Genomic DNA, 16,398 nt, shown 5'->3' with positions numbered 1-16,398 from the left:
GACTGGAGATATATTTTATTAGTCAGAACTGGGCCCAGCCGTATGTTCAGATCACTCAATATCTAAACAACTGACATTCCTGAGGTGATATGGTAGGTTGTTTATGTGGTGCCTCTCCTAACTTTTTTTTTTTAATATTTATTTATTTATTATTATATGTAAGTACACTGTAGCTGTCTTCAGACACACCAGAAGAGGGCGTCAGGTCTCATTACGGATGGTTGTGAGCCACCATGTGGTTGCTGGGATTTGAACTCTGGACCTTCGGAAGAGCAGTCGGGTGCTCTTACCCACTGAGCCATCTCACCAGCCCCCTCTCCTAACTTTTTAAGCTGTGTCCCTGTCCATCTGAGGCAGAAAAGGTAACAGTATTTCTCAGACTCCCTTGCAGCTAGGAAATACAGAGGTGTCAGGAGAGAGGCAGGTAAACTGCCCACACCATTGGTTTCATGTGGAGATAGGATCATTCTGAGGTGATTAAACGGGTGCTTCTTTGATCACTCCCTTCCTTGTGATGTGATTTCAATCATTAGGTTAGATTTCAATCATTTTGGGCCTGGGGCTCCAGGTGTTTCAGTAAGGACTGCTGTGCAACAGTACACAACCACAATAAAGTGTTTTACAGAATTCTTGGCTGGGGAGTGGTGCTTCAAACAAGAAAACTCTCTGTTCTCAGCACCTCAACAGCAGGCTATTGATAGAGAGTAGTGAGATTCATCTGAATAACCTGGATGCTGGGGATTGTAGCAATATTTTCATTCTCTGCTTGATGCCTACGTTTAAGGCTAATGGATGGCTTGCTTCCCGAAAGCAGATCTTCATTAAACACAGTGTGAACCTTACTTGGATCCTGTCCTTTCTCCTCTTCCTTCCCTTGCCTGGATTCTCCTTTTAGGAGTAGGTAGAATGACAAAGTATGTTGGCAGAGAAAAAGATGGCATAAAGCCAGTTAAACTATCAATACACTAGCTATCAAGGTAAAAATGGTTAATATTGGGCTGATAATATAGCTCAGTTAGTAGAATGCCTGCCTAGCATTCACAAAGTCCTGAGTTTGGTCCCCAGTACTCCTAGTTTATCTAGGTGTGATGGCATATGCCTGTGATCTCAGCACATGGAAGATGAAGGCAGTAGAATAACTAGGTTGTTATCTCTTACAAGTATCACCTGTCAATAAAAAAGCTTATGGCCAAAGAACTGAGGCAGCAAATAGTAGGTGGGACATTTAGGAGAGAATTCTCGGAAAGGGTCAGGATGCTGAGGAGAGAGAAGTAAACCAGCAGGTAGCTGAACTCAGGATAGATTAAAGGAGAAATTTGCCCTGAACTCTGAGGAGACTGGCCATGTAGCAGAACCCAGGTTAGAATAAAAGAGATAATAAGAGCAAATCAGAGAACAAGCCAAAACTATTGGCTAGGCATTTATTAATAAATAATTAGTCTCAGACATGTTATTTCTGGGAATTAAGTGGACAGCGGGAGGAAAGACTTAACGTGTTACACATTCCCAGATCAGAATCTCCACTTCAGACTTTCCACCATAGTTGCCACAGATTTATGAAAGGGATGAAGGTGAGAGACAGACACTCAGTGCTGATGCTCCATCCTCTCTCTACAGTGATAAAGAAGGCACGGGCACAGGAGCCAGCGGCAATGTTTTTCACCAACATTTACATAAGAACCACGCACACGAAAACTTTAAACACTGACAGACGGTGAGGAGAGAGCCGTACACAGATGGTAAAGATGATTGGGAATTCAGGCAGCCACGTAGGCTGCAGAGGATGCTGTCAGTGGCTGCTGCTTCTCTCTGCTCTGCCTCGAGAGTCCTCTTTACCTGGAGGCTCCCGAACCTGCCCTTCAGGTCCATAAAGACCTGGGCTATCTTTAGAGCAATTGCATGGTTCTGCAGCTGTTGTGTCAGTTATAAGTGTTTGTGTTATGATATGCAATAAGAAGAAAGGGTTTGGCTCAATGGTGGAGCACTTGCCTACCATGCAAGTAGAACCATCCGCAGAACTCAGGGAAAAACGTAAGCTTCATGGCCTTATAGTTAGTAAATGTCTCATGTAATAATCACCAACATTATTTTCTAAATCAATTTCCTTAAGCACAGTTGCCAATTCCCATCACCCTCTGTGGGGTACCCCTCTCTCTGCCCTGAGCTTATTCCATGGGAGTCTGAATCATGTCTGGAGGCATCCTTTACCATCCTGGCAGATAAGAGCATCATGATGTACCTGGGAGAGCAGCCCCCTGTTGGCATATCTTTTTGAGCTTCTTTTTTAGGTTCTTATACCTACCATCCTTCCAACCCCTGTTCCACTCTAATCCTCTCCACGCCCCCCATCCCCACCCATTGAGTAGGAAAGAAGGTTAGAGGGGAAAGGGGTCATAGAGCTCTTTGGATTACTTCCTGCTGATTAGAGGGGTTAGGTTTCCAGGGTCAAGGTCAACCAGCAATCCAGCAAAATAGCAAAACAGCAATCCAGCAACACAGAAAGCAGCAGCAGGGGGAGCAGCAGCTGCCACGGGCCCTCTCGGGGGCCTCCCACTTTATTCCCTCTCCAGAGTCCACAGATTAAACCATCTGCAGCTGGCAAAAACCATGTTCTTCCTAGAGCATGAGACAATCATAGCTAACGTCTGTGGACAACCTGAAGCAGCTGCAGATCCCACACCTGGGATTAAAACAAAAACATATCCGCTTCACTGGGTTTTTTAAGAAACCAAAATTCTCATTACAGCCCTTCTTGGCTTCCTAGTTTCCTCAAAATAGAGAACCAAAGGCCGGATTCTGGGTGACAAGACTCCTGCGTGTGCTTAGTGTCATTGCCCTCAGCCCTGCAAAATTAAGCCGTTGGGTGAGGTGTCACCTCATAAGCAGGCCCCTGGCTTTTTTGCCTCTAGCTGTCTGTAAGGATGGGAAAGTAACTGTCCTTCCCTGACCACTCCTCTTGTCTGGAGACTGGTGAACCTTCTAAGACCTGCCTCTCTCATCACCTCACTTGGGAACCTGCTCGCATGAGCATGATTGCCCTACCCTACCTTACACCGCCTTCAGATTGCCCACGCACTGTTCTGTCTCCACCATTGAGCATTTTGGGCGGGGCCTATGTCCGGGCTCACCACCATGACTCTCACAAAGTGCATCAGAGGCATTAGACACAGCTGTGCTAAATGAATAACAAACAGAATGCCTAAGGAATACAGGTCCCTTTGGAACCAATTCCAAAACTACCTAACTCGTGGTAGTAGTTTTGTTGTGTTTAGAAACCATTCATGGACACAATTCATGTCCTTATGTCTCCTGTGCCCCCAAATATTAATATTCAATTTGAAATATCCCTGGGTGTTAATCCGACATGTGACTTCGTGATCCTGAGGAACTATAAGTTGCTTGTTCTTTGTTTTAAGTTTTTTTTTGTTTTTTTGTTTTTGGTATGTGTATTTGTCTGCATGTATTGGCATGCACACCAGCATATCGGTGTCTGAGGAGACCAGAGGATTCCCTCTGGGATGACGCTACAGGCTAATTTGAGCCTCCCAATATGGTTACTGGAACCAAACTCAAAGTCTATGCAATCTTACTACAAACTCACTGCCAAGCCATCTCCTTGGCCTCCAGATGTTTGCTCTTGGCTGAAAGATTATATATGCTTCTTAATTTTTTTTCTAATTAACCAATAACTTATTATCACCAACTGACAAGTTTGAACCATAAATTCTAAAGTCAAAAGAGGAATTCTTATTTCATCTCCCTATAGGTGGACTTGGGCTTGAACTTTCTGATCTCCTGCCTCAGCCTCCCCAGTGCTAGGATGAGAGGCCTGCACACCACACCTGGTAACTATGAAACTTAATATCTCAGAACATTATCTGCACTTTCCCACTCCAAAAGCTAACATAGCACCCAGAATGCAGTGGGCTAACCTGTGACCTCTGGCCTCCAGAGGTCACAATTATTCTAGGCTGATGATACAAATTAACATTTTTGTAATCTAATTCTTCTATAACAATGACACAAGTATGGGCAGTTTTCTTAAAGAAAACTACCTTCCTTATGTCAATTAATGGCTCCCGTTAACCTATGGAAGCTTTACGATCATATTTTGAGAGCTGAAAAGCAAAGGGCTGAGAGCTAACTCAGTGGCAGAGTGCGCTCCTGCCTTGCCAAAGGCCTGCACTCTGTTGCTAGCATGACATGAGACAGCTGTGTGAAACTGCCTTAATGTCCATGCTACGGATTTTGATTTTGTCATTCACCTTATTGTGATTATATATGTTTTACCAAAGGGATTCATAACTATATGAAGTGTAAATTACGTAACACAGAATGATGTTTTCATATTTAAAATAATAAACTTTGGAGCCAGAGAGAAGATTTCAGTGATCCTCCGCACCTCACGAGCCTTTATAATTCCAGTGCCATGGCATCTGCTGCTCCCTCCTGGCCTCTGAAGGCCCCGCACACATGGGGTACACACGTGTAGGCAATACAGCAAGATACATAAAGTTAAAATACTAGCAATAGGGCCTGGGAGATGGCTCAGTGGTCAGGAGCACTTCTTGCTCTTGCACAGGATCTGGGTTCAGTTCCCAGCGCTCACATGGTTCACAACCATCTGTAACCATGGTTCCAGGGGGCACCAAGCTTATATGTGGTACATATACATACATGCAGGCAAAGCATCCACACAAAAAATCAAAATCAATAAACATGATAAAATGTTAAAGAAGAACAGAACATTTAATAGTGTTGTACTGAAAAGCCTGAGAATAAAAAGTACCAGTTCCAGAAAGAAACTGAAGGAAAATATACCAATCACCACCGTGCTCGTGCTCGTGCTCGCGAAGGAATCACACCCACCAATGCTTTCCAACTCAGCACAGACATTTACAGCCAGGCTGGGCATGCCTTTAATCCCAGCACTCGGGAGGCAGAGGCAGGCAGATTTCTGAGTTCGAGGCCAGCCTGGTCTACAAAGTGAGTTCCAGGACAGCCCAGGGCTACACAGAAAAACTCTGTCTCAAAAACAAAACAAAACAAATCACCTCTGCATTCTCAGGTGAAGGAGGTGGTTTGAAAGGAAAAATTTGCTTGTACAAAGCCTGTCTCGCCATCAATTCAACTTATCTGGTTTTATTATCTAATAGAATAGGCTGCCAAAATCTATACTTCCAAAACAAATCCCCATTTCAGGCAAAAGTAGATCGTTAGGCCTTCCTAAATGGTGAAAATCTGCATGTTTCTCAGGCACCCCTCATGCCCAAGTCCAAGTTAGTTTTGTGTATCAGCTGAATTTTCAAGAGAAAGAGCTATCTTGGTGTGCTTTCTTCTCTGTCTCTCTGTCTCTGTCTCTCTCCTCTCTTCTGGTTGTTGTAGAGAGAGAGAGAGCAAATCCTTGGAAATCATTTTAAATGTATCAATAATGGCACACAGTAGGCATTTGGTTCATGTCAAAACTTTCAAGGAGTCTGTTTTCTCCTTCCTTCCTTCCTTCTGGGGATTGGACTCAAGTCATCAGGCTTAGAACCAACCCTCTTTGCTAAGGTGCCTCGCTGGATCAAAGCATTTTGTTTTTAAAAAGGAAAGAGATTCGTTTGTATTTCACTCAGGGTTATAGGATATAACAACTCTGTTGAACCAATCTGCCAACCAACAAAGGACTATGGGATATCCATTATCCCTTTACTCCTGTTTATAGTTCTGTTATACAGGTATAAGTTATGGTTGTACAATATATACATATGTGTATGCTCCTGTGAAGAGATTATAATTTAGTTAATTGAAGACATGTCTTAAATGATGTTTCATTAAACTGTGAAATTTTGAAATGAAGTTAAGAAAAATAAAAATTATAAATAGAGTAGAAGAAAAGGAAGCAAGTGATAGCGACTGTGTCCGAGTGAATGAGAAGTGAAGGATGGGTTTAACCAGCAGGCAGCAGGCTGTTTCATGGAGAGATGCTGAGCAGAGTCTTCTCAAAAGGAAGGAGAGAGCAAGAGGGACAGTTAGTGGGGTTCTTAGTGCTAACCCCACGGGAATTGAGGCTTTGCTTTGGGAGTAATGGGAGGCACATCTGGTCAGAGGGAGGAATTCCCCAAAAACCAAGGCAGAAGAACCCAGAATGTCCATAGCAGGGACCAGCAACCCACTATAAACTCTGAAGCAGGCATGCCATGGGAACGATTGTCCATTTCCACAAAGATTCGTGATTTCCTTAGTAATTATTCCCGTATGAAATCAGTGACCGGATGCTATGGAAAGTTCATATTCACACAAGGCGAAGCTACTTAGAAGCTCCTTTTAGTCCTCCGTGACCCCATTATAAACAACAGACTTAATCCTTTATCCTCGGGGAATTCCGTTTACATGTGAGAACAGAGTCATGTAAAATGTTCCATAACACTTTGTATAGTTGACATATATCATGTTAAATCTGCCAGACATAGTGGCATACCACCTAGTGTTCCAGCATTTGAGAGACCGAAGCAAGAGGTTGAGGAGTTCAAGGTCAGGCTAGGTTACAGGAGAGCCTGCCAAAGGCACAAGCAACAAAATTATAGCAAATTTGGAATGCCTTTTCTACTAATGAGCAACAGGGTATCTTTAAAGTGCATTTTTATTTTGTTTGAGATAGGGTCTTCATAGTTTGACTTTGAAAGAATGTGTGTGTGCGTGTGTATGTGTGTCTCTGTGTATGTGTGACTGTGTGTGTGTGTCTGTGTGTGTGTATGTGTGTCTCTGTGTGTGTCTGTGTGTGTGTGTCTGTGTGTCTCTGTGTGTCTCTGTGTGTGTCTGTGTGTGTGTGTCTCTGTGTGTGTCTCTGTGTGTGTGTGTCTCTGTGTGTGTGCTCAGGTGCACATGCCCTTATGCACTTGCACAGAAGACAAAGGAGAACATGGTGTGAATCCTGCTTCATTACATGACATTTTATTCCCTCGTGTCAAGACAGGATCTCTCGCTGAGCCTGGGACACAAATTGTTTTCCAACTGAGTTGGCTAATGCTGGAGCCTCGGCAATCTTCCTGTCTCCACCACCTAGCACCCTGGGTTACAGGAGCACACACAGGACTCTATGTGCATTCTGGGGACCAGAACTCAGGCTTGGTTGTGAAGTCAGTGCTCTTAACTGCTGAGCCATGTCCCCAGTCTCTGAGTATACTTTAAAAGAAACCTTGTTCAATGACTTAAATGAAAATATAACTGACTAAGTAATTATGATAGGAAATGGTAACAGTAAGGAAAAACTAAACAAAACAAAGCCAGAGCCTCGGAGTTCCACTGTGTTATCTTTGCTCAAGTAAAAGATCATTGTCACCTAAAAAAATAAAAATTAGGAAGTGAAACAACATTGGCAGGAAAGTGAAATTCAAAACAGGTAAGAAGAAATTGCTTGCACAATTCAGATAAAACAATGATAATAGTAGTAGTAGTAATACATACATACATCCATGCATATAGATGGATTGCCTTTTGTTTGCAAAATGTTTGAAATAAGACAATTGAAAGAAACACAATCCAATTCATGTGTCCAGACAGCTTATAAAATAAGTATATAGAAATGTTAAGGAGTATTCATTAGATATTTTTATTATATTGGTTTTTTGTTTTGTTTTTGTTTTTTTTTTTTGTTTTTTTGAAATAGGGTTTTTTCAATGTAGCCCTGGTTGTCCTGGAACTCACTCTGTAGATCAGGCTGGGCTCCAACTCAGAGATCCACCTGCTTCAACCTCCCAAGAGCTGGGATTAAAGGCGTGAGCCACCACTGCTTGGTTCATTAGATTAAAAAAATGTTATTAATACAAAAGCAAGAGGTATGAAGACTTCCTTCAGGGATGTGAATAGGGTGGGTTTCATGGAAGAGAGTTTTTCTTTCCTTTTTTACAGATCTTACAATTGGTGCCTGGTCAGGAGGACTAGTGAGGAGGTCCATCCAAAATGATATTTCTTCAGTAATCTGAGTAAAATCTGGGGTTCCCACAGGGAAATAAGAGGGAGAGGAGATTCAGGCTCGGGGGAGTGGGCAATAGCAACGCTGACCACATGGGGCCTGGCAGCTAATAAGTATGTGTGTGTCCTCTGCCCATTCCAGCTTGGAATCGCTGGAAAATTTCAGGTAATGAAATACAAGAATTTTCCAGGGAAGATAGAGTCATAAGGTTACCATGGTGTGGGGGTGGGGCAGGAGAAATGAAATTTATTTAGCAGAGGGTAAACATGAAGGACTGAAAACCTGGTGTGACTTCCCCCAGCTCCCAGCTCCAGCATTTCCTCCTCCCGAGCCTCTGTCCATGGGCAGCCCTGGTGCTGGAGACCTCATTGTCTCCTTCCTTTCCTCCTTTCGCCTCTTTTCCCTTCTTATTCTGTGGAAACTGCCCTTGGATGAGGTTGGCCATACTTCTGCTGCAAATCTTCTATAACGCAGCAAGTGTTGACACACTTAATCTCCTTTAATGTGGCAAGTAATGAGGTCGATTAGCTGGAAAACCTCAACGCACAGAGAGCTGACAACTCTTATCATTCACCCACATTTCCCTCGGCGGCCATTATTCCTGCATTAAAGACCTCCTGTAACCCCACGATCAGCCCGCTCCTCACTGAAACTGACCAAGTGCGCTTTCTCCTCAAGCATATTTACTTAACAAAATATCAATAGCTAATTAGTTGGGCTGAAACCTTAATTTGCATACTCACAAGCCATATTTTAAAAAAAAATCAACATTTAAAAGACAAAGCAGTTGACATTCTAGAATGGCCTACAGAGACATCCCCCAAAGGTCAATTAGTTTGCAACTGGTTATCTAAATATTTAATAGCACCCGACCATGATATTGACTGGGCTCTAGCTTGTAAAAATAATACCTTTTTGCATACCACACCAAGCATAGTGTTGCCTGGGGATAGTGATCATTCCAGCTTAAAGACAACACGAGATCTTTGCTGTAGTCAGAAGCCACTGATGGTTCATCACCTCAATGCTTGCCTGGTCCCCAGATGGTGGCCCCATTTTAGGAAGTTGTAGAGGTTTCGGAGGTTGGACAAAGATAAAGATAAAGGAAGCGCCTGGGATCAGGTTCTTGGCGTTAGGATATCCTTGGCTACGTCTGGTCTTGTTCTCTGCTTCCTGGTTAGTCATGAAATAAGCAACCAGCCTTGCCACACACGTCCACTGCCATGATGTCGTCTCCCCAAGTTCCCAGAGCCACAGACCATGGGTCACATCCTCTAAAACTGAGGGAGGTCAGGGCAGGAATCTGGAGGCAGGAGCTGATGCAGAGGCCATGGAGGAGTGCTGCTTGCTGGCGTGCTCCTCATGGGTGTACAGCCTGCTTTCTTATAGCATCCAGGACCACCAGCCTAGGGATGGCACCACCCACAATGGGCTGGGTCCTCCCACATCAACCACTAATTAAGAATAAGCCCTCCAGGTTTGCTCACAGCCTGATCTTTTTTTTTTTTTTTTTAATATTTTTATTACATATTTTCCTCAATTACATTTCCAATACTATCCCCAAAGTCCCCCATAGCGCCCCCCACTTCCCTACCCACCCATTCCCATTCTTTTGGCCCTGGCATTCCCCTATATTGGGGCATATAAAGTTTGCAAGTCCAATGGGCCTCTCTTTCCATTGATGGCCGACTAGGCCATCTTTCGATACATATGCAGCTAGAGACAAGAGCTCCGGGGTTCTGGTTAGTACATCATGTTGTTCCAACAATAGGGTTGCAGATCCCTTTAGCTCCTTGGGTACTTTCTCTAGCTTCTCCATTGGGAGCCCTGTGATACATCCAATAGCTGACTGTGAACATCCACTCCTGTGTTTGCTAGGCCCCAGCATCGTCTCACAAGAGACAGCTATATTTGGGTCCTTTCAGCAAAATCTTGCTAGTGTATGCAATGGTGTCAGCGTTTAGAAGCTGATTATGGGACGGATCCCTGGATACAGCAGTCTCTAAATGGTCCATCCTTTCATCACAGCTACGAACTTTGTCTCTGTAACTCCTTCCCTGGGTGTTTTGTTCCCAATTCTAAGAAGGTGCACAGTGTCCACACTTTGGTCTTCATTCTTCTTGAGTTTCATGCGTTTATCAAATTGTATCTTATATCTTGGGTATCCTAAGTTTTGGGCTAATATCCACTTATCAATGAATACATATTGTGTGAGTTCTTTTGTGATTGTGTTACTTCACTCAAGATGATGCCCTCCAGGTCCATCCATTTGGCTAGGAATTTCATAAATTCATTCTTTTTAATAGCTGAGTAGTACTCCATTGTGTAAATGTACCATAATTTCTGTATCCATTCCTCTGTTGAGGGACATCTGGGTTCTTTCCAGCTTCTGGCTATTATAAATAGGGCTGCTATGAACATAGTGGAGCATGTGTCCTTTTTACCGGTTGGGACATCTTCTGGATATATGCCCAGGAGAGGTATTGCTGGATCCTCCGGTAGTACTATGTCCAATTTTCTGAGGAACCGCCAGACTGATTTCCAGAGTGGTTGTACAAGCTTGCAATCCCACCAACAATGGAGGAGTGTTCCTCTTTCTCCACATCCTCGCCAGCATCTGCTGTCACCTGAATTTTTGATCTTAGCCATTCTGACTGGTGTGAGGTGGAATCTCAGGGTTGTTTTGATTTGCATTTCCCTGATGATTAAGGATGTTGAACATTTTTTCAGGTGCTTCTCTGCCATTCGGTATTCCTCAGGTGAGAATTCTTTGTTCAGTTCTGAGCCCCATTTTTAATGGGGTTATTTGAATTTCTAGAGTCCAGCTTCTTGAGCTCTTTATATATATTGGATATTAGTCCCTTATCTGATTTAGGATAGGTGAAGATCCTTTCCCAATGTGTTCGTGGTTTTTTTGTCTTATTGATGGTGTCTTTAGCCTTGCAGAAGCTTTGTAGTTTCACAAGGTCCCACTTGTCAATTCTTGATCTTACAGCACAAGCCATTACTGTTCTATTCAGGAATTTTCCCCCTGTGCCCATATCTTCAAGGCTTTTCCCCACTTTCTCCTCTATAAGTTTCAGTGTCTCTGGTTTTATGTGAAGTTCCTTGATCCACTTAGACTTGACCTTAGTACAAGGAGATAGGAATGGATCAATTCGCATTCTTCTACATGTTAACAACCAGTTGTGCCAGCACCATTTGTTGAAAATGCTGTCTTTCTTCCACTGGATGTTTTTAGCTCCCTTGTCGAAGATCAAGTGACCGTAGGTGTGTGGGTTCATTTCTGGGTCTTCAATTCTATTCCATTGGTCTATTTGTCTGTCACTATACCAGTACCATGCAGTTTTTATCACAATTGCTCTGTAGTAGAGCTTTACGTCTGGCATGGTGATTCCACCAGAGGTTCTTTTATCCTTGAGAAGAGTTTTTGCTATCCTAGGTTTTTTGTTATTCCAGATGAATTTGCAGATTGCACTTTCTAATTCGTTGAAGAATTGAGTTGGAATTTTGATGGGGATTGCATTGAATCTGTAGATTGCTTTTGGCAAGATAGCCATTTTTACAATGTTGATCCTGCCAATCCATGAGCATGGGAGATCTTTCCATCTTCTGAGATCTTCTATAATTTCTTTCTTCAGAGACTTGAAGTTTTTATTATACAGATCTTTCACTTCCTTAGTTAGAGTCACGCCAAGATATTTTATATTATTTGTGACTATTGAGAAGGGTGTTGTTTCCCTAATTTCTTTCTCAGCCTGTTTATTCTTTGTCACAGCCTGATCTTATGGAGAAGATTTCTCTATCAAGGCTCCCTCCTCTCTGATGACTCTAGCCTGTGTCAAGTTGTCGTAAAACTAGCCAGTATTACCACTTTTACCAACCAAGCCATCTTCCTGTCCCTGGACTAACTTTTGAAAAATCATAGTGCTCACTGTGTTCATTAGCTTTTCTTGTCACAATGAGAGAATGTCTGATATAAACGAGATCTCTTTTGGCTATGTCTTCAGAAGTCTCGGTCCACGCAAACTGGCTCCACGGGCTTCAATGGTGGTGGGAGTACGTGTGAGAGAGGGAGTTGTTCACTTTACAGTAGATGGAAAGCAAAGTTAAGGAATGGGAAGGGGCCAGGGAGCAGGCAGCTCAGGACTGACTCTCAGTGGCCACTTCCCCCAGCTCCTCCCTACTGCCTCCTGTTCTCAGCACCTTCCAAAGGAGCACCTTTTTTTATGACAAGTTCTCAGTACATAACTAATACTGACTTCTAACTTAATATCCTCCCTTGTGCTGAGATTACAGCTGTATGACCCAGGCATGGGCCCAAGCATGTCTTACCTTCTGATGTATATTTTATTTATCTGTCTGTCTTTCTTCCCTTACTGGCATGTAAGGTATATGAAAGCTGGGAGCTTTGTAGCTTTTGTTCACGTACTCATTTAGGCCCTTGGTTTCATCCCCAGACAGCATAGTGCGTACCCAATAGATACATGTTGAATGAGCCAGTGAACACTGATGGTTTCTGATTAGCACATGGACAGTGCAGTGAGCACGCATGCTCTCCAGAAGGAGAGGCTGCTCAAGAGCAGCCGCTGTGCCCAACTCCTCCCTGCACCCTAGCATCCCACATGGTACCTGCACCTTGGCATTCAGAATATACTCACTGAGTTTAATTGGCTTTTGAGAGAGACCATATGCTGAATCATAAGTGCAAACCCTAGCTGTTGCACTTCCTAGTTGTGTAAACTATGGGAAGGCATTTACTTTCTCTGTGACTAGTGTCGTTCTAAGCTAGGAATGCTACATAGTAGACTTTACATAAAGGGGTCCTGTGATGGTTGATCTTCCTTTAAAAATTATTTACTCATCTATCTTTCTATATGTACATATGTAAGTGTGTGCATGTGTGCGCTTATGTGTATATATAAACTCAGAGGCCAGAGGCCAACCTCAGGCGCCATCCTCAGCAGTGTCATCTGATTTCTTTATGATAGGGTCCTTTATTGGCCTGGAGGTTTTTGTTAGGGTGACAAGTGAGCCACCCAAATCCTTCTGTCTCGACCTCCCCAGTGCTGGGATTAAAAGTATATGCCTAGCCGGGCGTGGTGGTGCACACCTTTAATCCCAGCACTCGGGAGGCAGAGGCAGGTGGATTTCTGAGTTCGAGGCCAGCCTGGTCTACAGAGTGAGTTTCAGGACAGCCAGGGCTACACAGAGAAACCCTGTCTCGAAAAAAACAAAAAACAAACAAAACTATATGCCTATACTCATATGCACACACCCAGACTTACAAACACAGATACACATCGTTGAAGTAAAATAATTTTTTTTAAAAGAAAGGTTACATAACATGTAAAAGGCCCTTGGTTTCATCCCCAGACTGAATGAAAAAATGTTCATGAAAAGTTACTTTCCAGCATTGTACATTCCCAGAAATGTTATATAATGGTGGCTTTTTCTAGAGATATAAAAATGCTTCCTAGTTTTTTTTTTAAACAGTACTATATAATTCACAGAGAGCTTTTATGTTGTCAAGTCGTTTACAGGACTAATCACATTAAGGATACTAGGACAAGCAAGCACTGCCACTCCACTTCAAAGAAAAGTAAGATTCAAAGAGAATAAATGATTTACTTAAAAATTTTTATGTGTTCTATTCTTTCTCAAAAAGGGTTAAAATTACACTTATTTATTTATCTATTTATTTATTTATTTGTGGGTACAAATATGGGGACATTTTAGCCATGGGATATGTGTGGCAACCTCAGAACAACATAAGGGAGTTTGTTCTCTCCTACCATGTGGGCTCCAGGGATCAAACACAGGTCATGCTTGGTGGCAGGCACCTTCACCTACTGAACCATGTTGCCTGCCTGCCTGCCTTCCTCCCTCCCTTCCTTCCTTCCTTCCTTCCTTCCTTCCTTCCTTCCTTCCTTCCTTTCTTCCTTCCTTTTCCCTTCCTCCCCTCCTTCCCTCCCTTCCTCCCCCACTACATTCTCAGAGTAACAGTCTCACATATGCTGGATAAATACTTTAGCTCCTGTGTCTCATACAATTCAGCTCCTGTCTGAGGTTCCATAACTAACAACTGGTGAATCAAGTTCAGAAAACTGATTTTTTTTCCTAATATCTAAGTCATGACAGCATTTATTATAAACTTCTTTTGATAAAGACTAAATCTACTGAATGGGTTTCAATCCCTTGTAGTGTTTGGCAGATTCTAGGATAGGATGAGCGCTACACACACACTATTTCATTGCTTAAGGTAACACGATAACTTTATTTATTTATTTATTTTTTGTTCTGACTCGTCAGAGTAGTAACAGCAGTAAAGACAATTCATATCAGTTGGCAGACAATAAGCTAACATCATGGCTGAGGGCAAGCTCAATGAATAGATGCTTGCCCGGCCTCTTCTGAGTTCCATTCTCTGCACTGCATGAACTAGGCATGCTGGGGCACCCCTGCAACCCCAGCACGTAGGAGGCAGAGGCAGGAGAGTCAGAAGTTCAAGGTCATCTTCAGCTAAATAGTTCAAGGCCAGCCTGGGATATGTGAGACTCTGGAAGAAGTGGGGAGAGAGAGGGGAGTGGAAGGGCAGGGGGAGATGAGGGGGAGGGGAGAAGAAATCGCACCTCTAGGTCTTGCTAGCCATCGTTGTTTAAATACTTTTTAAAGATGCACAGGTTACTCTAATGGGTCGTGGTTTTCACAGATGCTCGTATTCACCCTTTGTCCTTCCGAAAGAAAGACACCTTATTCATCTTCCGGGAGTCCTGCAAGATTGATGAGTAAAGAGCTTCGTAACTTATTTTCTTCCGAACCGGAAAATCAATCATCTGACTATAAGATCTTGTTCGTCCTTCTGAAATGTGCGATTCTACTTCTGCATTTGAAACCCTTCTCCTGCATTTGAAGCATCAGAGAAATTTGACCTTAAGCTGTCTTTTCCAGAAGTGTGAAACCTCATGCTTGAGCTGCCTGTGGAGCGGGTCTCTGCTCCCAGATACCTGGGAGCCTGGGGTTGCAATGGTAGCTTGAGTCCAGAGATGTAGGGTCAGCCTGAGCAATATAATGAGACTCTGGCTCAAGACAAACCAAACGGAAACCCATTTGCCTTGCACGCTGTTACTCACCCCTACCATTTTGTAGGTTTAATGAAATCTAGGAAGTAGATAATTTCTATGTTCAAGGATCTTATGTTAGTAACTGGGCTAGAAGCAGATTCTGTAGAACACACTTTTATCTTGGTTATTTGCTCACTCTCAGTGAGCTCTTAGTTTCTCTAAATCCCAGAAAACCTTATTCTCCCAAGACCTCTATGAAGAAGCGCCAGGGGCTCTGGGCACACCTAGCTCACAAGTAAAGCACCTGCACAGTGCTCTGGATTTAATCCCCCAAAGCCCTTCCCACCCTCACCCCAATTTTTTTTTTCTTCTGGAAACACACTTCATCCCTTTGACTCTCCCTGTGCTGCCTTTTGTGGCACAGTTGTCTATTAAGGTGGGACATCCTCGCAGTCAGGGCTCCTGACAATGCTTTTCTTCACGGCTGCTTCAGCGAAATCGTTCTACTTAAATCCGGGGTACCTTCCATCTTCTCCCCACTACTGCCTTTTTGATTTTCTCTGTAGAGAGCATCTGGTGAAACATGGTTGCACTATGATAAAGGTGCCCAAGTTCTGCTGACTCGTGTCTGGACGAAAGGCCGAGAACACACCGTCACGACTGCCCAGGTTGCTGGAGTAAACTGTTACTCTTCTGGCACCTACACACTGAGGCAGGAGTCCAAACTTGTAGATGGGCAGCCAGCCATGCCAGCAGATGGGCACAGGGAAAGCGGCCAAGGAAGCATGTGTATGCATCCAGCATAGGAGTGCAGAACAGGAGCTCCAGCTGAGAGCATCAGACTCTGACTCCAGCTTAGGCTAACGGCCTGTCAGCTCCTGCCTTGTCTCCTATCCACAGGACGGGGTTCCACAGAATTGACAGGTGTCAACAGAATCTTAAATTTATCTTTTTTTGTTTGTTTGTTTTTGAGACAGGGTTTCTCTGTGTAGCCCTGGCTGTCCTGGAACTCACTTTGTAGCCCAGGCTGGTCTCAAACTCAGAAATCCGCTTTATAAAATAAATAAATAATGTAAAGTAGACATTTTGTATCAAGTTCTTTGGTGGTGTGGTCTGAGTGAAACGTGTCAATAGTTCTGTGTGGTTCTCTATTAAAGCCTTGCTTAAGGAGACAGACAGGGGTCCTTTGGCAGCTTAGTGTTGTTTCTCATTTCTTATTAAAACCCTTAGGTGTACTCAACTTGGTATTTTACTATCACTTCTTCTTCTTCTTCTTCTTTTTTTAAAGACAGGGTCTCACTATAGTCCTGGCTAACTTTGTTGTGTAGACCAGGCTGGCCTCAAAGTCATAGAGATCCACCTGCCTCTGCCTCCCAA

General features: G+C 43.3%; 1 protein-coding gene across 4 annotated transcripts in view; it reads left to right on the top strand.

Moving 5' to 3' along the window:
• LOC147005964 (uncharacterized) overlaps window positions 1-16,066 on the top strand; it is a 34,334-nt gene extending 18,268 nt beyond the window's left edge. For 3 of the 4 annotated variants that reach the window (XR_015046562.1, XM_085835153.1, XM_085835154.1), the window contains 2 exons: window positions 1,618-1,714; window positions 14,670-16,066. Coding sequence is in view for 2 of the 4 variants with exons in the window: in XM_085835153.1 (XP_085691279.1) it covers window positions 1,618-1,714; window positions 14,670-14,742 (170 nt within the window). In the remaining 2 variants the exon portion in view is untranslated. Of the gene's footprint in view, window positions 1-1,617; window positions 1,740-14,669 lie in introns of all 4 variants that reach the window. The other variant, XR_015046563.1, reaches the window with a different exon arrangement.
• The last annotated feature ends 332 nt before the right edge of the window (window positions 16,067-16,398 follow it).

This window comes from Mus caroli, unplaced genomic scaffold (genome assembly GCF_978045245.1).
Source record: "Mus caroli unplaced genomic scaffold, Mus_caroli_1 scaffold_2, whole genome shotgun sequence".
In the NCBI taxonomy this organism is placed as follows: domain Eukaryota; kingdom Metazoa; phylum Chordata; class Mammalia; order Rodentia; family Muridae; genus Mus; species Mus caroli.
This window is presented reverse-complemented; position numbering and strand designations above follow the sequence as displayed.